Here is a 24,245-nt window from a genome sequence, read left to right on the forward strand (position 1 = left end):
ATAATTAATCAATTTATTTATTTAATTTATCTACCTTGTTGTCTTATGCTCTAAATAAAAAATGCCTAATTTTAATATTTTTACTTCCTCTCACAACAACCTCAAACAGTATCTGTATATCTATTTAATACTCATATATAAGCTATTACAGAACCCTTACTCCAGACCTTCTAACAAGATCAATTTCAGCCAACAAACTCATTCAATAAATTCATCACATCAGAACATGTACAATTTAACAGTTTCAGTTATAACACCCAATACAATAAAAGTCATAAAACAGTTTCGCAAGAGAACACCAGTTCAACATTCGTATATTTATAAATTCATACAAAAATAATTAGTTGCCCTTACCATCAAAATAATATTAATATAAAAATTCAGGGGAAACAAGAAGTTGAATCTGGCAGAGCCGGTTAGACAACTTCTCATCCTTCCACAAAGATGAAATAAAAAGAATAGATAAAACAATAAAATTTCTGGGGAAACAAGAAGTTGAATCTGGCAGAGCCGGTTAGACAACTTCACATCCTTCCAAAAATACAATATAAAGATATAAAAAAAAAAAAACAACAAAAGCTTTGGGGAAACAAGAAGTTGAATCTGGCAGAGCCGGTTAGACAACTTCTCGTCCTTCCAAAAATACAATATAAAGATATAAGAAACAACCAAAGTTTTGGGGAAACAAGAAGTTGAATCTGGCAGAGCCGGTTAGACAACTTCTCGTCCTTCCAAAAATACAAAAGAAACAAATAAATGTTCTCATTCAAAATTCAAGACCATACAGCAACAAAATACTACATATTCAAGATTTAGGATTAGAGAAAAGCAAAGTATAAGAGTGGCTTCCCTTACCTCTATTACAGACTTAATCTCCTCGCTCTCTGAAAACTTCCAGAATATCCCCTTTGCAGTTAGAAATTCTTCCAACTCTCTTCTCTCAACATTTTTCTAAGTTCTTTGGTGTAAATTTTCAGCCTCCCCCCTTGGCTATTTATAGTAAAAAATTTTACTATTCATTTGTACTATTCATTTTTACTATTCATTTGTACTATTCATTTTTTATTCATTTTACTATTACAAAAATAATTTTTTATTTGCAAATTGGTGAATTCTGATCTCAAAGCTACGTGTAACACTTATCCTTTCCAAAAATAATTTTATTTATTTTTTTTTTTTTACTATTCACTTTTTACTATTTACTATTCACAATTTACTATTCACTATTTTTTTTTTTTTTTAAATTTTTTTTTTTTTTTATCTAGTATCTAACTTACAAATATTTTCAAGGATCTTACACTCCCAGATGAGACAACTGGACTCTCTAGGATGATTTTCATTGGGTTTTTAGGTCTTTTTTCCAATTTTTGAGATGAATCCGTGAGTATAATGGTCATAGTGGTTAAATCCATTAACATTTCATCATGAAAAGACAGATTGATTCAATTCATTAATATTGAAAGAAAACGTTGTAAATTTGCAAAACAAAAAAAATATTGTTATTATGAATGAGTGTGAGTGAGTGCATATAACTAATATCCAGAGTGATTCGAACCTATCGCTTTCCAATATACTAAATGTTTGCATTAGTTCAATATGAAAAAAATTTCATGCTCAAATTTTTAAGTTAAATTAGTTAAAAATTAATTAAATTCCTTTTTATTCATTCAGAAAGTTATCCGCTTGGGATTCACTATGTTTTTTCATTTTATTTTCTCACTTTCACTTTCCTAAACTACCCCACCCTCTTTTCACTCAATCAATTTATTGAATAAAGTCAATATATGAACGATATATTCTGCACAATTTTTGTTAGGTTGTGTCACAAAAAGTTGATATTCTAGCCCCTAATTCATCACTGTAAATAGTTGAGAAGGAAATGAAAGTACATTAATAATTCATATTAGTCATTATATTACTAATAATTTTGTATAAACATTTTTTTTAATCTAACAATTGAATTAAATGTTTACATAAATCAAATAAAAGAAAGAAATATCAAAATTTTAGAATATTTTAATATGATTTCAAAATAATAAAAACTTTTAAAACTGTTAACATTATTTAGTAACATTTTCCCGGATAATTTCCTTTCAAAAATGATAATTGATTTAATGTTATATTCTTCTAAATATACACAGATAGTATAAATTTTGAAATAATGTCTCCGATGAAATGATACTAGGTGAAGTACGTAATAATACATTCATTATTTTTTTCCTATTATATTATTATCTCTTGCAGTATTTTCAAATAATTTATACGTATATTATGTAAGATGAAAAAAAAAATGAGTAAAAAAAACTGTATAATCATTTATTAAATTTAAGAAAATTTATGATAAAATGGAAGTGTGAAAGTTTGAATATGTTAGAGACTGATTAAGTGAGCGATGATTAATGAGCGAAGCTGATGAAAATCATTGACCAAAGTTTCTTATGGGTTAAGCATTGCACGACTTTTCAACGACAAAAAGCACGACTCACTTTAGCATAGAGTTTAAGAAGATTGAAAAGAAAATGACATGATTTGCAGGAGAGGCTCCACACATATATAAATCATCACCAAAGTAGAAAAATAAACCTAAATAGCTAACTAGCTCTACAATCTCCATTCCACACTCTCAATTTAATCTTTAAAAAAGTGAAAATTCTGATGTAATAAATATGTCAAAAATATATAATTTCATATTAATAAAATGCTTTATTATAAAGTTCTAAGTAGCTCCTTATAATTATAAATTAATAACAATAATTTTATATAATTTAAAATACAACATAATTACTGCACTCTTATATATATATATATATATATATATATATATATATATATATATATATATATATATATATAAGTTATATTTTTTATTAGAAATATCATATTTATTATAGATAAGACTAATTTATAATCTATAAATATATATACATTTAATTTTATAAATCAATTATATAGAATTGGGTTAAGTTTAATGTTTATTATTAATATACTACAATTATTTATAATTTATTATATATATTTATTGTTTGTTAACCTATTTGTTATTGAATTATTAAAATATATTTGGTTTTATGTTCAATAGTATATATTTTTGACGTTGGGAAAAAATGTTATAGATAAAAAAATCAAAGGTCATTTATCCTAAATAAAAAATTAGCAATATATATGAGGTTAATAAAGAAAAATGTTTTGTTATTATTATTAGAATATATATTTTTGAGTTTTGAATGATTTATAGAAACTATATATGTATACTAATCATCATGATAGGAGAAATGGTGGTGGAAAGTGATGGTAATTTAGAAGTATTTAGGAACTAAAGTGATGAAGGTGATGATGGCCATGTGTAGAGACTATATATAAGACACTATCTTTTAAAGGATACAACATCACAAAGGAAAACTTATGTTGCTGCTGTCTTAAGCAAAGGCATTTAAACATGTAAAAAGCTTTTTTTTTTTAATTTTAGAGAGAAAGAGTGAATATTTAAAAATATGGTTTTACAGTGTCGAAAAAGTAAATAGTTCTTTAAATAAAAAGTAATAATATCATGACACACTTTTACCTTCATTTGATATATATTATAACAATAAAATGATTTTAAAAATGTAATTTCTTTTGTATCTTTTTAATGAAAAAAAGAGTAACAAGTAAAAATGAACTATGTTAAATGAATGTAAAAATTTCGGTGAGTAAAAAAATCATTCTTAAATGAACATCTTCTTGGTGAAGGAAAGTACCATTCCTTTTTCTTAAAGGGGTACAACAAAGTTTCAGTATATCATAGTTGACTACGTGCATGGTTCATCGTGATTTTGCTTTTTACTCATAACATATCCATATATAACTATGTGGTTTTTTCTTTCTTTCTTACAAAAACAAACCATAAAAATTTAACTAAATCCTCCTAAAGAAAACTATAAAATAAAAAAGACTTTGAGGCATGACATAAAGTGGCATACTAAAGTCAGTCTGATGAGTCACATATCCATCATAATACAAATTCCTAAATAAAAGAAGGACAAAAGCCTATATCATCTTACTATATTTATATATGTATGGCATGGCAAATCCACTAGGAAAACTTTAAATATGGTTAATTTTGAGCACACATTTTTTAACAAAAAAGCAACCCAATATATATAATGGATTATTTCTTCGTTCTTCAAAAATTCTAACACCAAAATAAAGTTTCAGAGCCAACTAAAACAATCACATGGAAGACTTTCCTATATATATATATACGACAAACCATTTGAGTGGAGCTAGAAAAACAAAATCACTAATGATAATGATAAATGGATTGACTTAGAATATTTGGTTGGAACTATTTTTTCTTCGTTTAATATGATAATATGAATTATACATGACTTGCAGAAGTTCTCCAACAACCTCAAAGTAAAACAAAAAGAACAATGAAAAAACTTACTAAAATATACCATATCAATAAAATCTAAGTCTAATTACATAAGATATAAACATCACTTTTTATTCAAAATGTTAAAAGATAATAGATTAACGTGTTTTTATCTTTATTATATAATATTTTACCTTTTTTATTATTTAATGTAAAACTTAGATTTATATTTAAATTCCTACGAACAAATTTAGCTATTAAAAGCTTATTTCAATTTATAAAATACACATATTCTGATAAGTAAACCAGTTATTATAAGGATTAATATTTGCCCACAAGATTTATTTGAATAAGTTTTTAGAAATGTTAAAGTTACAGAAAAAAGAAACAAGCAACTTTATGAGTAAAAGGTGGGGTATAAGAAAGTGGTAATTAAAATATCTTTGAAGATCCTGCTAGGAAAGCAAAAATGTATAATTAACTGTCAAACATCAAACTTAGTCTGTTAAGTATAGTCCCCTTTTTCCAAAGACTAATTTTTTTTTTCTCTCTCATCCTGAATCCGTATAGTATATATACATATGAACCAACTTATTTCATTTCCAGGTCCAAAAGTCTCAACTTCTTTTCCTTCCTTTCTTTGATTGTTGAATTTAAGAGTCCAAAGTTTTGAAAGCAAATGGAAAAGCTGAATTTTGTTAAAAATGGAGTGAGCAAATTGCCTCCTGGTTTTCGTTTTCAGCCAACCGATGAAGAGCTTGTTTTCCAATACCTCAAGTGTAAGGTCTTCTCCTATCCCTTGCCTGCTTCTATCATTCCTGAGATCAATGTCTGCAAGCATGATCCTTGGGATTTACCTGGTAAGAACTATCTTTAAACAACTATTTATTTCTTATTTTAGAATAATTAAAGCAAAACCATTATTTCCTTCAAAAAAGAATACACAGTTATAAGTTGATTTTATAAGGTTGATTTAGGTTTAACTCATCAAATTCATAGAAGTTGGATCAAACTGATATTCTTCTACCTAGAACAATGATGATGCATGAATTTAAGAACATGGCTTGTTAAGGTTGTTCTGCAGAATAACATGGTATATGCATGTGTGTGTTCAGGGAATTGTGATCCTCAAGAGAGGTACTTTTTCAGTCCGAAGGAAGCAAAGTATAGAAATGGTAATCGCATGAACAGAACAACAAAGTGTGGATATTGGAAGGCAACAGGGTCAGACAAGAGAATTTCATCATCTTCAAATGCATGCAATGGCATTGTGGGAATAAGAAAAACACTGATTTTTTATGAAGGAAAATCTCCAAAAGGGTCCAGAACTGACTGGGTCTTGCATGAATATCGTCTTGCTAACGCAGAAACTGCCGCTTGCAACTCATCCCATGTAAGTTTTCGTCAACTGTGACTATGTTTTTCTTTTAGTTTTATGACAATTTATGTACGAAGTGTCGCTGTTGGTCAAAAGTAGAACATGTAAGACTTATTTATGAGTGCCTTTGTATGTTGGCAGAACTACGTAAACGAGATTGGAGATTGGGTTTTGTGTCGCTTATCGATGAAGAAAAGAAGTATAGAAAGTGGTGTTGATGAGAAGCAAAGAGTTCACGGTGGTCCAAGATTAATGTTTGATTTTATGATGTTGGGAAAAACAGATTCTTCTACATCGTCATCGTGTTCAAGTTCTAATAACATTATGGAAGTTTCTTCAAATGTATCGGATCATGAAGAAACAAGTGGTGGCTATACCTACTTTTAGGATTACTACAATAGCCACTTGTTGCAAATTTCTCCACTATTTAATGACCTGATAATGGTTTTCTCATTTCGTGTTTCCAATCCATTGTAATATTCTTATTTTCATGTGTTTTATAGGCTTGGTTCTATGTTTTTAATTAGTGGTAGTTGATGTGGTTGTGGTAGAGTAATATCTTTGGCTAAACCTAATATGAAAGAAAATTAGTATTCAATGTTGAGGCAAATGGAACTGACTTTAAATTAAAAAAAAAAAAACTTTTATTCTGAAGAACATGTAATATCCTGATAACCTATGTCCTTTAAACTTTATTCAAATTATTGATTGATGTTTTCTTTTAAAAAATTATGGACATTCATTTTAGATGCATCTCTCCTTTAATATCTCAAAACAATAACATGGTTTTGAAGAAGTCTTAAGAAATGATGTATTATTCATTTATTGAAATTTAATATTTTCTATACACATTTATTTTTTAAAGTTCTCTAAGGAATCTATATGATAACTTTCATCTATAAAACCTTTCCAGATTGTTGTTTTGCCAGAGTTTTGGTTATGGGAATGTGTGAATTTTTTTTTAGTGTACACATTTTTTAATATCAATTAATTGAATATATATATTGCAACAATAAACTTTAGGGTTAAATATGTTTTTAGTCCCTGAAGTATCAGACGATTTTGTTTTTAGTCCCTACTCAGAACTTTGATGGTTTTTAGTCCTTATTGTTTTGAAACTCTGAGTATTAGTCCTTAAAATTGGACGGCGTTAACTTTGATCAGACGTGGCAAACGGCGATGCTACGTTTTATGCCTGCTGTCCTCTTCACCCTCTGCCACGTTGGTTGTTTAAGTTTTGAAATGAGATTAAGTATGTTAAGTGTGTATTTGGTTCGTCATCTATTATAAATGAAATTTTAAGAAGATGGATTCTTCTTCGTCAAAGAAAACTGAGGAGGTAGATCTGAAGGTTGGAGTTCGTCTTCGAGGAGGTAAGTTGATACGATTTATTAGCCCTCATGTACATCACCTCCCCATCACCTCCAGCTTCGTAAGGACGTGTTCCGCACGGGCGTACGCCGCTCCTTTTCCAAACACAATCAACGGCCTCTCCGCGCGTCTAAGCAGAGAAACAGCTTCTTCGATCTTCGAATTGGAAATAGAATAAGGTTCGGGTTTCGCGCGGTTTTTTTCCACTTCGGTCAAGAGTTTTTCCGCTTCGGATTCTGATATCTTTTGATGTAAGACATCGGTGGGGAGATCTAAGTAGCACCCACCCGGCCGGCCTGATTGGGCCCATTCCAAAACTTGGGCCACACAGGCCGGGATTTCGGAGATGTGAGAGGCTCTGACGGAGAGTTTGGAGAAAGGCTTGGTGGCTTCAATCTGGTTGAGTTCCTGGAAGTCGCCGCGGCCGACGTCGGCCTGGTCGCAGGAGCTGGATCTGAATTTATACGCGAGTGGAAATTTGGGACCTTGTCGAATTTGCCTCCACCTAACCACGACTTCAGTCAGATAACTCATAACATAACTTAGTTACTGTAATTATAATTATTGGTAAACAAGGGCCTGGGAGTGGAAGACCCTTGTCATCTTGTTCTTGTTCGTCTTTTCCCTTTGTGTTTGCGTCTTCCTTTATGATTTTGGACATTGTTTCAGAGGAGGGGACTTGGATGTCTTTATTTCCAGCATTGTTGGTCCAATGGAAATGCCTCTTGGAGGATGAGTCTTGAGGTTGAGGGGTTGAGGTTGTATCCATGACTGGGGTCTTAATATGAGAAAGAAGAACAAGCTTTAAAGGAAGGTCAGATAGTAGAGAGAGGGAGGGAGACAGAGAGACGGACAGAATCTGGTTTCTTCTTTTTACTGTTGGGGATAGATATGTTGGGCTTTTAGGTTTATTTAATTATTTCTTTGTTGTTCTAGCCATCTCCCCCTTTCATATAGTGAGTACAAGAGAACCAGTCCCACCCAGATCTACCTCCTCAGCTTTCTTTGCCCCAACTGCGTTGACGAAGAAGAACCCAACTTCTCAAAATTTCATTTATAATAGATGACGAACCAAATGCACATTTAACTTACTTAATCTCATTTCAAAACTTAAACAACCAACGTGGCAGAGGGTGAAGAGGACAGCAGGCATAAAACGTAGCATCGCCGTTTGCCACGTCTGATCAAAGTTAACGCCGTCCAATTTTAAGGACTAATACTCAGAGTTTCAAAACAATAAGGACTAAAAACCATCAAAGTTCTGAGTAGGGACTAAAAACAAAATCGTCTTATACTTCAGGGACTAAAAACATATTTAACCCTAAACTTTAAATAATTGCAAATAGTCATGTTTATTGGTTATTAATTGAATCTATATATACGTATAAGATTTATAAATACCCAATTAACTAGGAGTAAGAGAAGTAATAAAATTTAGTTGTTAGTAGGGATGCGTCGGACACGGATAATGCCTACCCGCAACCTGATCCGACAAAAAAAATTCACCCGCAATCCAGATCCGCTACTCGCAAGGATACCCGCTTAAAAAATATCCGCGGATATTTTAAAACCCGCGGATATCCATATATACCCGCGAACACTCGCAAATATTTAAAAAAAATATATATTTTATAAAATATTATAATAAAAATTAAATAAAATTACAAAAAATATATAAAATATAATATATATTAAATTAAATATAAATTTAATTTAATTTTAATTATATTTAACCTTATAAAATATAAATTAATGTTAATTTTAATTAAATTTAACTTAATAAAATATTAATTAAATTTTTATTTTTATTTTTTGCAGATAGCGGATATCCGCGCGTACAGATAATATAATACCTGCACCCGATCCGTTTATAAGCGGATATTAAAAAACCCGCTACCCACAACCCGTGAGTAGTAAATATCCGGGATACCAACTATCCGTCGTGGATTTTATCCGCGGATATCCGCGGACGCGGATTATTTTGCCATCTCTAGTTGTTAGTGAAAGATTTGTCATAAATTGATATATTTTTCAAAACTGTCTTTTTTATTAACACTTTTTTTTCTCTTCTAATTTTTTTTTGTTATTAACTCTATCTTAGTTAACAATATTTTAATCTAAAAACAGTTAATACAATAGACACAAACCAATTAAAAAAATAAACCTAGCTTTTAAATTTTTGTATTATAATGGAACAAACAAAGTAATAAATGGAGTAATATATTAACATTTTTGTAAATTCTTTCGATATCTTTTATCCCTATATATACTTATTTTTCTTAATTGATTGAAAAATAGTATAATAACACCTTTTACTTTTTTAAGAAATATCATATCATATATATTGTAAAAGTTTAAAGAATTTATAAATAAATAAATAATACACTATATTATGATGACACTAAATAAATAAATAAATAATCATAATCATAAGAGTTTTACTCTATATTCTGCCTAGTTATTATGATGACAACAGATCTTTTTTTTCTATTTCTTATTTATAATTAATAACAAATGTGATTCTCTTATTATTTTTTTAGTTTAATTTAGTTCTCTAATTTTTAAAAGGTTTAATTTCATTTTTTATGTTAAGTTAATGTTAATTCTTATATGTTATTTTTAAAATTTTCAATTTTAAAAAATATTTATTTATTTTTTTAATTTAAAAATAAATAAAATTGTCACATGTCTGATTATAGTTATATCACATGATAATAGTACCTGTCAATACTACTGTGATGCAACCATGGATTGTTTATATATATTTTTTAAAAATAAAAATTAAAAATTTTATGGACATGTGACATGAATATGATATTAAAATTAGCTTAATGAAAATCACAAAATTGAATTTTTAAAATTAAATTAAACTTAGTAAACAAACCAAAATTAACGAAAACAAATAAATTAGAAAGTAGATAATTAATTAAACTTATCATTTACATAAAAGGAAGTGCATCGATTTGCAAAAGATGCGTTGTGTTTGTTTTATGGTAATTTAAAAGTGAAAGGAGGAGAAATTGTTGGCAGCGATTAAATATTTTAAGCGTGCTTACGTAAAGAAAAAATAAAATAATGAGATAACATATGTATTGATAAATGATATTTGCTTATTTTTGGTAAATTATTTAATTAACAAATTTTTTTATTTATCATATCAAATTTGTTTACTATTTTTTTTCTTAGTCTAAATATATAATCCTATTTTTTTACTTAATTACTTTTTTATTTTTCACTTTTTCAATTTTTACTTTCCAATCTAAACAAAATATTTTTTTTTATCTTAGCATTTTCTTTTTAATTATTGGAATCTATCAAAATTTAAATATGGGTTGAAGTCTCATATAATATAAAAATGATATAAGTAAAATAATCCAAAACAACTTATTCCTTTAAGTCTCATTTTTTTTCCTTTAAAGTTAAAACTAAAAGTATATCAATTTTTGTTAGATTAACTCGTAACTTATTAATAAATATACTTTTCATGTTATTTTGTGGAATAGCCTTAAAAAGATTGTCTACTATAAATACTAAATTGTAATGTTACTTTTTTTTTTGTTTAATACAATAGTATTGTGCGTATAAGGGAACCAATTAGGTGAATATAATTGGGATCAATATCCTCAAAATCCATTATATGCACCCATATTTTTTTTTTCACATTCTTCCATAAATAAGATAAAAAACAATGGTCATTTATTTTCTTTATAAGAGGTTTAACTCGTGTTTCGATTAGAGGGTATATTTGGAAAAATGAAAATGAATATATTTGAAATGAAAAGAGAGAGGTGAAAATAGAGTTATTTAGATTAAGAAAAAAATATAAATAAATGAAAATGAAAAGTTTATGAAATGTTTTAAATAATTTAATGAACATAACTAGATTCATAATAAAAATACAGTTAAATAAAATATTACAATTTAAATAAACAAATTTTATTTTTTCCTTTAACTATTTATTTATTTTGATATAAAACTTATTTTAATATTTTATATTTTTCACAAGCTCCTCTTGTTTTTCTCACACATCTGAAAAAAAAAGTTATCAAATTTGTTTATTTTTGTTTTTTATGCATTACAACTTTGAAAAATGTGATTTTCAGGTATTTTTTTTCCCAGTAAAACAACCATACCCCTTGTAATAATATATAAGGGAAAAAACAAATGTGTAATAAGATTGACTGAATCAACTTCATACTTGTCCCTAAATTTAGGATGTTTCATAGCGGGTTGTGTCATTCATTAACTTAATTACAATGCATGTACAATATTCCCTAAATTCAATTATCCTACATGCAACATAATAGAAAATAAAAATATATATTTTAATTTTTTCTTAAGAAAAATACAAGTAGTTTAATTTTATACCTTCATAAATTTATTAATAAATGTAATTTATCATGTAATTTTTATCCTGAATTTAACATGATTTTTCATATTTTATATTATTTTTATTTTATTTTTTTTATAAATTTGTGTAACAAAATTCGTAATAATACTTCATATAACTTTATTGAGAAATAGAAAATAAAAATAAAAAATAACTTGATTAGGATAAATATATTTTAATTTTTCCAACAAAGAGGTGATTAACCACGTAATAACAAATGTGTACAGGTAAGTGGCAGAATGCAGTTAGGAGGTCAACATTTTCGTTGTACTTGACCACGATAGCCATGAATATGATTCCTTGTATCCTAAGTTGACGGTCTATAATTCCAACAGCGAAACTGAGTTACGACAAAACAACAAAGAGAGCATGTTAGTTGAGTTCGTTTCTAAAATTACAACTTGAAGACTCTTTTTTCGTCATGTCAAATTCAATACAAGGTCAAATGTCTGTTTCCTAATATTGACACCCATTAACGGTAAAACTGTTATGTTCCATAACGTTATTTTAACTCCAGAACACCATAAACCCCTAAAAGATTCTCCATTTTCCTCCACCTTTAAATCTCCTTCGTCTCAACCATATCATTTTCCCACACACTGCCTCTGCCTCTGCATTGGTTTCAATCAAAACAGCTTTTTGCTCTGTAATGGGGCTACGCACCTCAAAACTAAATGCAGCCAAAGGAGAGGGTGTCCCAGCAAAAGTCATCCCCAAAGTTGTTGCCAAATTTGAGGACTTCAAAAAACAGAGGAATGCAGAAAGCACCCTCTCCAAGAAGGAGCTATTAAAGCATGACGATGCAGAGGATTCGAATTCTCAATCTTCGCCTGAAAATGATTCGGGACATAAGGTCTCTTCTTCACAAGAGATTCAAAAACCCAGAGAGGAAATGGTGACGAAAGTAACAGCCGCAGAAAAACTTTCCAGAGTGGCTCCGGTGCCAAACTCTGAAGGTAGAATTATGGAGGAGAATCACCCCAACAAAGATAACACGGAGCAGGTTAACAGAGACATGGATTCCTACCAAGATAAATTGAATCATGTTGTTACGATGGTTGTGGCAGAGGTCAAAGCAGAGGAGGAAAAGAGTGCAAAGCCAGAAGGAGAGCCGAGGAAGGAAAAAGATGAACAATTGGGTGCAAAAGGTGATGATGATAGTGATGATGAAGATAGGCTTATACGTCCTGGATCACCTAGTTTCAGAATTTATTGCATTGAGTCCGAGAAAATAAAGGAGAGTGAATGTAAGTACTGAAAGAATTGATAGCATTATTTGGTAAAAAAAACTGTCACTTTTTTACCTGAAAATCTTGATAAATGATGCAGGTAATTGTCCACCCATTGTCAAGTACAGAAAAACGCGCAGCGTAGATTTTGTTCAAACAGTTGCATCAACAAATTCAAACAAGGTAAGCTACTATCAGGATTTCACCATTTCCTTTCACTTCATATGCTCCTTTCTTTTGTGCTTAAATTTGTTGTTTAAACCACTCAAAACAGAAAGAAACAATATATCTAAAGTTGCCTGAACTTGGGTTAAAATTTTCCATCTACCGCAAGAAAACAGTTTTGGTGATGATTTTTCTTTTGTCAGGTATGTCGGAAATCAGAATCAACACCGAAGAGAAAAGGAAATAAGAAGAAATTTGGTTCGGTGAAGAGTCTACTGAAGGTTAGGTCGTGCTATCACCCAAGGTGTATGTGTAATGGTGATGACAGAAGCTTTGTTCCTGCAAAAACAACAAATCGATGAAGACACTTACATTCCCTTTATTCTTTTTTATTTGGTCAGTGCCTCTTGGGCAGCTTAAGTTTCTTAATTTCCTATCTTGTGATTCCATCGATCAGATGGAGACCATATTCGTCTTCTCTTTGTTAATTTTGCCAAATGCTTCATGCATTTATGGTTGTAGCATTGATGTAGATTATTTTCCAATTTCTATATTATATATTTATTTTCTTTAGTCCTTTGCTCCACTTCCTAAAAGTTAACAAATTGCTAATTTCTGATAATACTTACTTTGAGGACATGCAATTGCCAAGTTTTTCAGCAAACTTGTAACAGTGTATTGACTATTAAATAGAACTTCAGGGACTCTTCCAAGTCATGTAAAAAGCTCATTACATACCCACCAAAACAAACACAATAAATCAAGTTATTCAAAGTTTGTTCTCAAGCAATAGAGTGACAGAGATTGGTTCTGAGAAATATGTAGCATGTTTTATCATGCTTACACTGCTTCCATTATACCTGTTCATTTTCTGAATAAAATATTTGAATTTTCTCCTTCTCCTTAAAATTAAAGTTGTAAACTTGATGCATGAATAACCTCTGATCTACCTTTGAAAAGGTCTCAAGAAAAAAAACCAATCTGTAATGTCCCTTCTCAAATGTACTAGAATTAAGTTAAAGTAAGTTTGAGTCTATCCTCAAGTAGGCTAAATAGATTAAGATAAATTTAAACTTATTATAAAACTTAAATTAATTTTTAGACATTCAACAAATTTCAAAATCCAGGGCCTGCAAATTTGATTTTGAGGGTGATGATATTTTTTTTTATTTTGTATTCCATGTACATTTGATTCACACCTGAAATTTTACTAAAATAGATTACGACTTCTGTGTACAAAACTTTATAGTAAAATTTTCTAAATTCTATTTTCTTATAAATAAATTATATAAATGCAAACAACCCTTTTGGAAACCAAATGTTCCTTAAAGTTTGACACGCTCAAACTACTGATTTGGAAGTGTAATACAAAATATCTTTTGCTGTATTGACCAATGTTTATCATTCCTCTTTCTTTCGTGGTTATGCAATATACAAAATGAAATATTTATACTATTATTATAACATTTTATATAAGAAATTGTATATATTAGATATAGATTAAAGTTGTTTAATTTTTAAAAATTCTGATATGTGGACTTAAAGGTGTATAAATATTAAAATAGTACATTTTTAAAACCTCTATAAAAATTACCTCAATAAAGTGATCTGAACAAAAACTATTATTACACAATATAACTTTAGATGTGTAGAGGACACCGCCCCTAAATTTGTATTTCGACTATTTTTATTTAAACGATTTTATTTTTTAAATATTTAATTTAAATAAAATAATTAATTATATTAAACTTTATTTTTGTATTTCGATAAATTATTCTATTTACTACTTAATGCATAAATTATCACCTTATAACATTAATCTCGATTAAAAGAAATCACCACAAATTTGTATTAAAGAAAAAATATGCATTTTACCACTGCAACAAAATCTCAAATATCAATTTTAGTAACAAGAAATAATTAATATATAGATTAAAAATTATTAGTAACTAAAATAATTTTAAATTAATCTTTATATTGGTCATTATAGTAAATTAATTTTAAAAATTTTCACATTACAAAGAAATAGTGACTAATTTAGAGACTAATTACTTTGATAGTCAAAACCTTAATAATTAAGGTTAGTGATCAATTTAAAGACTAATTCATTATAATTACTGATTTAAAAACTATTTTAGTTACCAATAATTTATAAATTGATCACTAAGATAACTAATTATTTTTTATCATTAAAATTGATAATTATATAAAATATTTCCTATTTATAAAAAATAATCCTACTAATACTATTAAATAAACGTTGACAAACGTTATTTAAGAACTATGTGACTTAATTTCCAGTTGACATAACTTAATTACGAATTTAATGTAAGAATAGAGTTTAATTAATAAACTTGGTTCTTGTCCGTGACTACGCTTCCTGCAAACATTAACCAATTCAGGGAAAGAATTAAGATCAAAATTCAGAAAACAGCAATAATTGACGTTGAGAACCCAACAAAAGCACTTAGCCTTTATGCCAACTTTGACTTTTTCACCACCAAAATCTGCTTTCTCATCATGCTATGCCTTGCCAGGCACAATGCTGCGTCGTTTTGCTTTCGACCTTTTCCTTCTCAATCTCTCTGTTTCAGACTTTGTGGCAATCCCGTTATTCTGCGCAAACCCGTGTCTCCTTTCTTTCAACTCTTTTAGAGATAAATAATAATTAAATCCCGTTATTAACATTTATGTTTTATATGATTAAAATATCACTAGTTTGGATATTTTGTAGATGTCTCATATATTTTTTAAAATTAAAATAAAAGTGATTGTAATATCTATATATATCAGTGTTGTTTTTAATAATTTACAATAACAAATTCCACAAAGATGAGGCTTTGGAAACTCAACGCCAAAATGATGATGATGATATCATTAACTAATAATGAATGTTTTGTTTGAATAGGTAGTTAATAGTACTAGATATTGTGTATAGTATAGTAATAACAATCAAACTGACTGTAAAAAAGCGAATTTGTGACATCCTGAGACTCCTTACCTCAAAAATCTTGTATTCTTGAAAAAAAAAAAAAAACCTTAGAATTCTCACTCATTCGCCGGCTATCAACTCCCTCACTGCTTACGGCGCCTCCATGCGTTTTCGCCACCCTGCCACCGCCACCAACAGCCACCGCCACCTCTGACAGATGGGTTGCGTCCTTCGAAAGCCGGCGGGTTCTGTCGACAGTCGCAGGGTTAAAACTTCGACCTCCGTCGGCGGGAATAATGCCGTTAAGATTCAGGAGAAGCAGGAGACTGTGCACGCCGGCGAACTTTCCGGCGTTATTCTGGCGCCGGAGCGCCGGAGACGTCGACTTGACTCATTCACGACGAGTCACCAAGGGTGGCCGCCGTGGCTGATGGTCGTCGCCGGCGACGCACTTGGAGACTGGACTCCTCGCCGTGCCAACACGTTCGAGAAGCTTGCTAAGGTAAGTGTTTTGAAGTTTGAACTTCGAAGCTTAATTGCATTTCCCAAAAAAAAAAGATAAAGCTTTTCTTAAATGATTGTTTGTGTTCTTTTTGTCTTCTGTTAGATAGTTTCTTTTCTTAAATGACGCTACGTGTAGTGTAAAAAGGTTTTGTTGTTGATTTCTGTGTTGTTTGGTTCAGATTGGGCAAGGGACTTATAGCAATGTGTACAAAGCAAGAGACCTTGTAACTGGGAAAATAGTGGCTTTGAAGAAGGTTAGATTTGACAATTTGGAGGCAGAGAGTGTGAAGTTCATGGCAAGAGAGATTCTTGTTTTGAGGAGGCTTGATCACCCCAATGTTGTGAAGCTTGAAGGGTTGGTTACTTCAAGAATATCATCCAGTCTTTACTTGGTATTTGAATACATGGAACATGATCTTGCTGGTCTTGCAGCTGGTGTGGGTGTCAAATTCTCTGAGCCACAGGTACCACTATTTTATGCTCATTTTTCCAAATTTTACTATTTTGCTCCTTAAGCTTCCAAGAAAAGGGTCCCATAGATCCAAGTATTGTGAGCGTGTTCATTACTTTTGATTTTGTATGATTCTTGCTCTGAAGTTTCCCGTGTCACATCACTCCATAAAATGAGTTCGGCACTTGATTCGGAAGTTTTGCTTTGTCCATGCAACCATGCTGAAGGAAAGAACTTTCTTTACTTTTATGTGTGTTTGGAAGGAGAATTTTGAGAGTGCATTGAAGTGCTTTGCTTTTTAAACTATGGGAATTTTGTGGAGAATTTTTTAAAATAATGTGGAATATGTTTACTTTTATGTTCAAATTCCATCTAATCCCCAATGAATTCTTTGGTCATTTATAAACAACGTATGTGCGTATCAATGTTGGTTCACACAAATATCAATATTATAGTTTAAAAAAATGTACATATGTATGTATATTTTACATTATCATTTATCCGTAGTTTACATAGTATAGCTTGCATATCATATAGGGAGGTAAAAGTTATTATATGGTGACTGCCGTAATCCTCATTCAATTTCACATGACACATAATCGAGTTCTATTAAGTCTTTTCTGTAATTTGAAAGACTGTTCAGGACTATGAGTACATGGTGGTCTGAGACCATGTAGTAATACTTTATCCATTTGGACAGTGATGATTTACATTTTGTACTGTTGGAAGAAGAATGTTAAATGATACAGTTTTATTGCTTGGTTTAATGGTGAAATTATGCGAAACAGTAGTGCCTTTTCAAGCATTAGTAAGAATAGAAGGGGGGATTAATCTTTCACATTTAAAAATGTAAGGAAAAATTGTACTGATAGGCTGATTGTTTCTCAGTATGTTCTATGTGACAGATCAAATGTTATATGAAGCAATTGCTATCTGGGCTTGAGCATTGCCATAGCAGAGGAGTTTTGCACCGTGATATCAAGGGTTCCAATCTGCTCATTGACAACGAAGGAATACTTAAAATTGCAGATTTTGGTTTGGCAACTTTCTATGATCCTAAGCAAAAACATCCTATGACCAGTAGAGTTGTGACCCTTTGGTACCGTCCCCCCGAGCTTCTTCTGGGGGCTACATCCTATGGCATTGGTGTCGACCTTTGGAGTGCTGGCTGCATTTTAGCAGAACTTCTTGCTGGAAAGCCAATCATGCCTGGCCGAACAGAGGTATTGTTTCTTTGTGTTGTTCGTTGAGTAACTTTGAACTCTTTAGATAAACCTATCAATAAACATTCCTAGGTGAGAAAAATAAGAAAAAGAAACAAATGACTTTCTCCAGGAGTTGAAATTAGATTGTGCATAAGCAATGATCAATTGATAGCACTCACCTTTTTTAGCTTGATGGACGGCTGACCAGATATGGTTTATAGGCCTAAAGGCAGAAACATCATTATAGTCCGAGAATAAAGAGAAGCTACTGAAAATGCGAGTGTTTTATAATTTATAATCAGAAAACACTGCAAAATGGTTTAGTATTTGAATACACTGCACCTCTATCAAGCTTTAGGAAGTTCATACAGTATCAAGTTTATGTTGTTTTAATATTCATGTTTTTTATATCTTGCCATGCATATTTTCTGGAAGACGTGTGGCTGATTGTTTAATTTCTTGCACCAAGGTTGAGCAGCTGCACAAGATATTTAAGTTATGTGGCTCTCCATCTGAGGAATATTGGAAGAAATATAGATTGCCAAATGCTACACTCTTTAAGCCGCAGCAACCTTATAAAAGAAACATCTTAGAAACATTCGAGGATTTCCCTTCTTCATTGCCTCTGATTGAAACTCTTCTTGCAATAGATCCTAATGATCGTGGCACTGTCTCATCTGCTCTAAATAGTGAGGTGAGTGATTGCTGTGGATTAGTATTATATTTGAGACGTAATCTATTAATTTAATTCACAACTATTCTCTATCTGCAGTTCTTTACCACTGAGCCATATACTTGTGAACCATCTAGTTTGCCAAAGTATCCTCCTACCAAAGAATTGGATATAAAACTGAGAGATGAAGAAGCAAGAAGGTTCTATTATTTATTGTTTTTTGTGACTTCTAGATGTTTTTGTCTTGGTGCTATTAAAGCTTGTATTTTTTTTTACCATTCTCAGGCAAAAAACTCTAAGTGGAAAAACTAATGCAGTTGATGGTGCCAAAAGGGTTAGAATACGCGAGCGTAGTTTGGCCATTCCGGCCCCAGAAGCCAATGCGGAAATCCAAACGAACATAGATGTATGCCAGATTAGATGTTTCTGTTAGATTTATCTTCTCTCCACATTTACTTAAGTATCACTTTAATTATGCTGTTGCTAAGTTTAATTTTCTGTTCCTTTTACACTCCCGAGTATACACACACTTTTAATGTATATCCTAAGTCTGATCATCCATTTTATTCTGTATACTTGCATCAATGTACCAAAACTAATGAACCATAGAACTCACAGGAACCAGATACCTACATTATTTAGCACCTTTTTTTGCTTTGGATTCTCTGATAATTTGCGGCTTGGCTTTAAAAAACATTTTTTTGTGATGTATTGTCACTTCAATGTTGATCTCTGATGAGTATTGTTTGATCTGATGGCTCATCTCATGGTTACCAAAGCTTTTAACTTCAGCTTTGTCCTATTTGCTTCCTTGAGCAAAATTACAATTTACAAGTGTCTTTTCAGAGGTGGAGAGTTGTGACCCATGCAAATGCAAAAAGTAAGAGTGAGAAATTCCCACCTCCTCATCAGGATGGAGCTGTTGGATATCCACTTGATGCATCAAACAAAGGAGCTGTTTCATTTGGAGCCACCGAAACATCCACAGCCTCTACCATATTTCATTCAAAATCTTCTGGATCTGTTAAAAGTCACGATCCTGCCAAAGACAAAGTGGGGAGAAGTAATACTGCAGACACCCAGATGACTTCACCTTGGAAATTTTTGCGTTCATTCAAGCTATCAACAATTGGTCATTCATTTGATTCATTACTTAGAAGCAATTAATCTATTTCTTTGGATTTTGACATCCTAGAATGAAGAAAGAAATGATTTTTTGCCCCTGTATATTGTGATTTTTACTTATTTTTTGTTTCCCATGTCCACACCCCTTTGTTATGTATTTCAATTGACAAGTCTTTGTTGTATGATGTATAACACCAGATCTTCATTAGATTTGTATATTCGTGTTGTTCTTTCCCACACTGCATTGGATATGGAACAAGGAGAGAAAAAAAAAAGGTATGAAAAAGTAATATATGTGATGATAGAAGGAAATGTATGATGGGTGTAAAATATCTGATTCGTTGAATGTTTAAAGGATTAGCCCGCCATTGTCCAGGTTGTGGTAACAGTTTATATTCAACATTTATTTTTGTAATTCTATATAAATTGAAAAATTTAAAATAGAATGAATCTGGAGTTCATTTGATGTCTAATGAATCTCAAGATTAATGGCCTGCATCATTTATAGGTTATTAAAAATTTATTTCAAACCATTAAATATAATTAAAATGTGTTTAAACTAATGAGTTATATTTATATATTAAGAATGTCAGATTTTTAATTGAATCAGAAGTTTGAGTATACAGATAAGACAAATAAAAACCAATATCAATGAAAGTAGAGACTAGACAAAGTACAGTTAAAGTTGAAACGATAATGAAAGGAGATATCGTTTTGCAAGAATGATTTCTCAATTATGATTTTGAACGACAGTATCTACAATGGGATTTAACACTAGTAGAAAAACCACTTTCTCAGAACGTGATCAACTAAAGTTACAACAGGATTTAGTATGTAGTGGTTCAAACATTAATATTACCAAAGAAGGATGCAAATGAAAACCAGGGCAAAGTGCGGCAACCCCGTGAAATTTATAGGATAAGGTAATACGAGGATAAAGGTTCCAGCGTGCAACATGTTAGAGCACGTGAAAGGAAAGGGGCAGATAATTGAGTATTGATAATCTCATTTTGGTGATGTTAATCAAGCATACTTCGGCCAGATAGATTACCGTACAAGAAATCTGGTTTAGTCTTGTCGTTAGAATTTGGAATGTCATGATCATGTAAATTGAATTGCACTCCTCAACTTGGGCAGTACTTTTGATTCTTGTCTCCAACTTGGTTACCATGATTGTAATCTAATGATTTGAAAACTTTTTTATTTGATGGCTTTTAAACACTGATGTGAACAACGGAAAGAATGTATCATGCAGTGGATTCAACAATAACGGTAGCATACTCAACAAATTTAATACTCTCACTACTACTAAGAATATCACCATTATTACCGCGTAATTTACCTGCTCTTCATAAGCTGTTTGCACTCCATTAATGCAATCTTAAGCATATTCTTCAACTTCCTAATTGTTACCTCTATTAATCAGTTAAATCCTTGCAATATAAACAATCAAAATACTCAGGTCCCATCAGCAGGATCCCACACATCTTCGCATAAGTGCCTTAAGGTACGTTCAGTCTAGGCTATGCTTAATTTATTCTTAATACAATCAAGTACAAAGCAAACATGCCAGATCATTCGAAAGCATTCATCCTCTCAATAGAGTTTTCTTCTCCTACTTCATTCAGTTTTTATCAAATTGATCCATCATGATAAAATAATTTTAAAATATGTTAATCCAGAAATAGATATAGCAGAAAACGCAGTAGAAATGTACTCATATTTCAGGGAGCATAAAAAAATAGTAAGATACTCACACATAATCCACTAAGCACAACCAAATTAGTCACTTTTAGATGGTGCCCCCATCACTGGATATACAAGACAGAATTCAGTTGAAGCATTAAATATATCATGACATCCAAACAGCATTACGGGTCACCACCAAAGTCACTCCTGCTATGTAAAAATATATAATTGCAAGTGTTCTCATAACTATGCCACATCCACTCAAGACAATAAGTTTTAGATGGAACAACGATAAGACTAAGCAGCAGCTCAGCTAATTTCAAACATCCTGATTAAAATGTACAAAACCATTATGCAAGAGAAACAGATGTTGCCAGCACAAACAGAATATACATCATTGCAAACTTGAATACATCCTGTTACTAGACGTTAAACATTAGTAAAACAGATGTTTTCAATAGAATTAACTGCAAGCAACAACGAAATTCTGAATAAATGAATATGAATAAAGACCACGATAATCAAATAAGGACATACCTGCGATCACATCTACAAAATACATGCGCTATAATGTTGTAATTAATTTACCTGGAGAATGAAACCTGAAAGTTATTGATTCTCTAGGCATTGTAACTCCTAAAAAACAGATTACATTACCCACACAACATTTTAGAACGCGTATTTTGTAGATATGATAGCATAGTTGGCATTCCCAGGGACAGGATGAGAAAATTAAACAGCACGCCCCTTTTCTTTCACGGAAAAAAAAAACTTTCCAATTGCATTATACGACATATGTTGTCCCTTCACGTTACCGATCCAAGTCATCAATGAAATCCAACTAGAAATCTATAAATGCTTCAGACAAAAAAAAATTCAATGAATAGCTCCAACAAAATTCGCAGAGTTATATATACTTGCACTGGATTTCAAGAAGGGTGTTTGTTTCTCAAACAAGTGAGGTCCTAACATTTCCAACCCTAGAAAAAAGCGTCATGGAAGAACATACTAAAACTCAGTTCAGTTCAGACACAAGCATCTGAATTCACTACGGCTGAGAATCTACATCCGGCAGGCAGGGCAGCACCAAAAACAAGTTCAGCTCAGGAGAAGCCCTTACCAAGCTTCTGAATGGCAGTGTACATTTTTCTCCTGGACCCAACAGCACTAATCCCCATATCTTTGAGATCCTCTAGAGTCAGCATGGGCAAAACCTCATCATCCACCTCATGCACTTCAAACACGGGAGCATATCTGCCTAACCCCAGTCCATTAAGCCAAACCCTAACACCATCTTCACCACCCCTAACCCTTCCACCACCATTCTCATTATTCCTATCCCCGCACTTCCAATCCCTAACATCATTATCAGAAGGTGCAGATAGCTCAACCCCATCATGCTGTTGCTCCCTTTCCCTACCCTTAAAAACCCTCCTATGCCCATCAACCGCCAAATTCTCCATGCTATGAATAGGGCTTTGCTCCTTCAAAGGGCTCTCCGAATTCTCAACCTCAAATTCCCGATACCCATCATCGTCCTCGCCATCTTCCTCCCCGTTATTATACTTCTCTCCCTCCCCTTCTCCGCCGCCATTATCCCCGCCACCGTCCTCGATTCGCGAAACCCAATTCGATCTGACCCTTTTGGTGGCCACAGAGCCCCTCTTCTTGGACTCCTTCACCTTCCAGCTGCCAATTGCAACAGAGTCCACGTTCCCGGCTTCACGCTCGTTCGAGACTTCTAGGGTTTCGTTAAACTCGCTCAGGTTCGTTAAAGGACGAGTCTTGGAAGGTTTACCTGGGTCCTTGTCCTTGTTGCGGTGGTGGTGGTGATGATGGCCATCGAAGGCGAGTTTCCAAGGCTTTGTGTTGCGGCGGGTGGAATCATAGGGCTGGTCGCCACCGATGTCGCCCAATCGGACGCTTGGGCGGCGTTGTCGTTTGGATCCGATGGCGGGCTCCAAGGAGTGAAGAATTAGGGTTCCTCCGGCACCGTTTATTTGACCCTCCGGCGGCTGAATCTCGGCCATTCCGATAAAAAAAAGTGTGTAGAAAATGCAGAATTAGGGATAGGGTTTGAATTGGGAAATAAGAGTGAACAAGAATAATAAAAGTTGAAGAAGGTGCTAATTGTAACCCTTTTTCGAATGAAAGGATATGTTTGATTTGCAGTAGCCTTAACTAAAAGATGCTAATGATGCACACCATATTTTCGACAGAACCACCACGTTTTCGACCACACCACTTAGGGGTACTTCCATTTATTCCTTATTTAAATCAGGAAATAAGTTGTTTTTAACAATTTTTTATGCTGATTTTATACTCTGTATAAAAATTACCTTTTGTAAATTATATGCTTTATTTTATTAATATTTAATACAAATAATATTTAAGTTTTAAAATTAGAATAATCTTGTAACGACACACTATGACAAATATATTTATTCTCTAGGGTATACTTGGATTTTTTAATTTTATTTTATGAAAATGTTTTAAATTAGAATAAAGTTAAATTGGTTTTAATTCATATTAAGACACTCTAATTCCACTTTGCTTTTTATTTTAGAAAAACAATTCTAGAAACATTATGATAATAAAAAATTATATTAACATTAATGATTGTGTAAAGGATCATGAGACGTATGAATTTTTTTCATAGTTTTACTTTAGTTATTAAAATGTAAGGTGTTATTAGTTACCTACAGGGTTTGTTAAATTAGGTAATTAAGGTGTACTAAATTTTAGTTAATAAAAATATCTTTATTTAAAAAAAATAAAT

The 24,245-nt window shown here is 31.6% G+C and overlaps 4 protein-coding genes across 4 annotated transcripts; 3 read left to right on the forward strand and 1 right to left on the reverse strand.

Moving 5' to 3' along the window:
• The first annotated feature begins 4,941 nt into the window (after positions 1–4,941).
• On the forward strand, positions 4,942–6,336 carry LOC124836318 (NAC domain-containing protein 83-like). Its single transcript, XM_047311463.2, has 3 exons — positions 4,942–5,214; positions 5,470–5,747; positions 5,874–6,336. Exons 1-3 carry the CDS (start codon positions 5,034–5,036, stop codon positions 6,117–6,119), a joined length of 705 nt encoding a protein of 234 aa, XP_047167419.1. The 5' UTR covers positions 4,942–5,033; the 3' UTR covers positions 6,120–6,336.
• A 5,689-nt stretch (positions 6,337–12,025) lies between these two features.
• LOC124836281 (uncharacterized) lies at positions 12,026–13,460 on the forward strand. Its single transcript, XM_047311409.2, has 3 exons — positions 12,026–12,740; positions 12,823–12,905; positions 13,091–13,460. The coding sequence occupies exons 1-3, from the start codon at positions 12,143–12,145 to the stop codon at positions 13,247–13,249; spliced, it is 840 nt and encodes a 279-aa protein (XP_047167365.1). The 5' UTR covers positions 12,026–12,142; the 3' UTR covers positions 13,250–13,460.
• A 2,282-nt stretch (positions 13,461–15,742) lies between these two features.
• Positions 15,743–20,014, forward strand: LOC124836320 (putative serine/threonine-protein kinase At1g54610). The gene is made up of 7 exons (XM_047311466.2): positions 15,743–16,321; positions 16,503–16,787; positions 17,680–17,997; positions 18,449–18,673; positions 18,752–18,852; positions 18,938–19,058; positions 19,499–20,014. The coding sequence occupies exons 1-7, from the start codon at positions 16,037–16,039 to the stop codon at positions 19,817–19,819; spliced, it is 1,656 nt and encodes a 551-aa protein (XP_047167422.1). The 5' UTR covers positions 15,743–16,036; the 3' UTR covers positions 19,820–20,014.
• A 2,340-nt stretch (positions 20,015–22,354) lies between these two features.
• On the reverse strand, positions 22,355–23,719 carry LOC124836321 (uncharacterized). The gene has a single exon (XM_047311467.2). The coding sequence runs from the start codon at positions 23,494–23,496 to the stop codon at positions 22,570–22,572; it is 927 nt and encodes a 308-aa protein (XP_047167423.1). The 5' UTR covers positions 23,497–23,719; the 3' UTR covers positions 22,355–22,569.
• Between the last annotated feature and the right edge of the window lie 526 nt (positions 23,720–24,245).

This window comes from Vigna umbellata, chromosome 1 (assembly GCF_029865625.1).
Source record: "Vigna umbellata cultivar VRB3 chromosome 1, Vumbellata_1.0, whole genome shotgun sequence".
In the NCBI taxonomy this organism is placed as follows: domain Eukaryota; kingdom Viridiplantae; phylum Streptophyta; class Magnoliopsida; order Fabales; family Fabaceae; genus Vigna; species Vigna umbellata.

Bases quoted from the DNA above. Each gene is read 5' to 3' on its own strand.
- LOC124836318 (XM_047311463.2), top strand. From the start codon at position 5,034: ATGGAAAAGCTGAATTTTGTTAAAAATGGAGTGAGCAAATTGCCTCCT. The intron at 5,215-5,469 runs GTAAGAACTATC...GTGTGTGTTCAG, and splicing joins TGATCCTTGGGATTTACCTG to GGAATTGTGATCCTCAAGAG. The intron at 5,748-5,873 runs GTAAGTTTTCGT...GTATGTTGGCAG, and splicing joins CCGCTTGCAACTCATCCCAT to AACTACGTAAACGAGATTGG.
- LOC124836281 (XM_047311409.2), top strand. From the start codon at position 12,143: ATGGGGCTACGCACCTCAAAACTAAATGCAGCCAAAGGAGAGGGTGTC. The intron at 12,741-12,822 runs GTAAGTACTGAA...TAAATGATGCAG, and splicing joins GAAAATAAAGGAGAGTGAAT to GTAATTGTCCACCCATTGTC. The intron at 12,906-13,090 runs GTAAGCTACTAT...TTCTTTTGTCAG, and splicing joins CATCAACAAATTCAAACAAG to GTATGTCGGAAATCAGAATC.
- LOC124836320 (XM_047311466.2), top strand. From the start codon at position 16,037: ATGGGTTGCGTCCTTCGAAAGCCGGCGGGTTCTGTCGACAGTCGCAGG. The intron at 17,998-18,448 runs GTATTGTTTCTT...TCTTGCACCAAG, and splicing joins TCATGCCTGGCCGAACAGAG to GTTGAGCAGCTGCACAAGAT. The intron at 18,853-18,937 runs GTTCTATTATTT...TACCATTCTCAG, and splicing joins AGAGATGAAGAAGCAAGAAG to GCAAAAAACTCTAAGTGGAA.
- LOC124836321 (XM_047311467.2), bottom strand. From the start codon at position 23,496: ATGGCCGAGATTCAGCCGCCGGAGGGTCAAATAAACGGTGCCGGAGGA.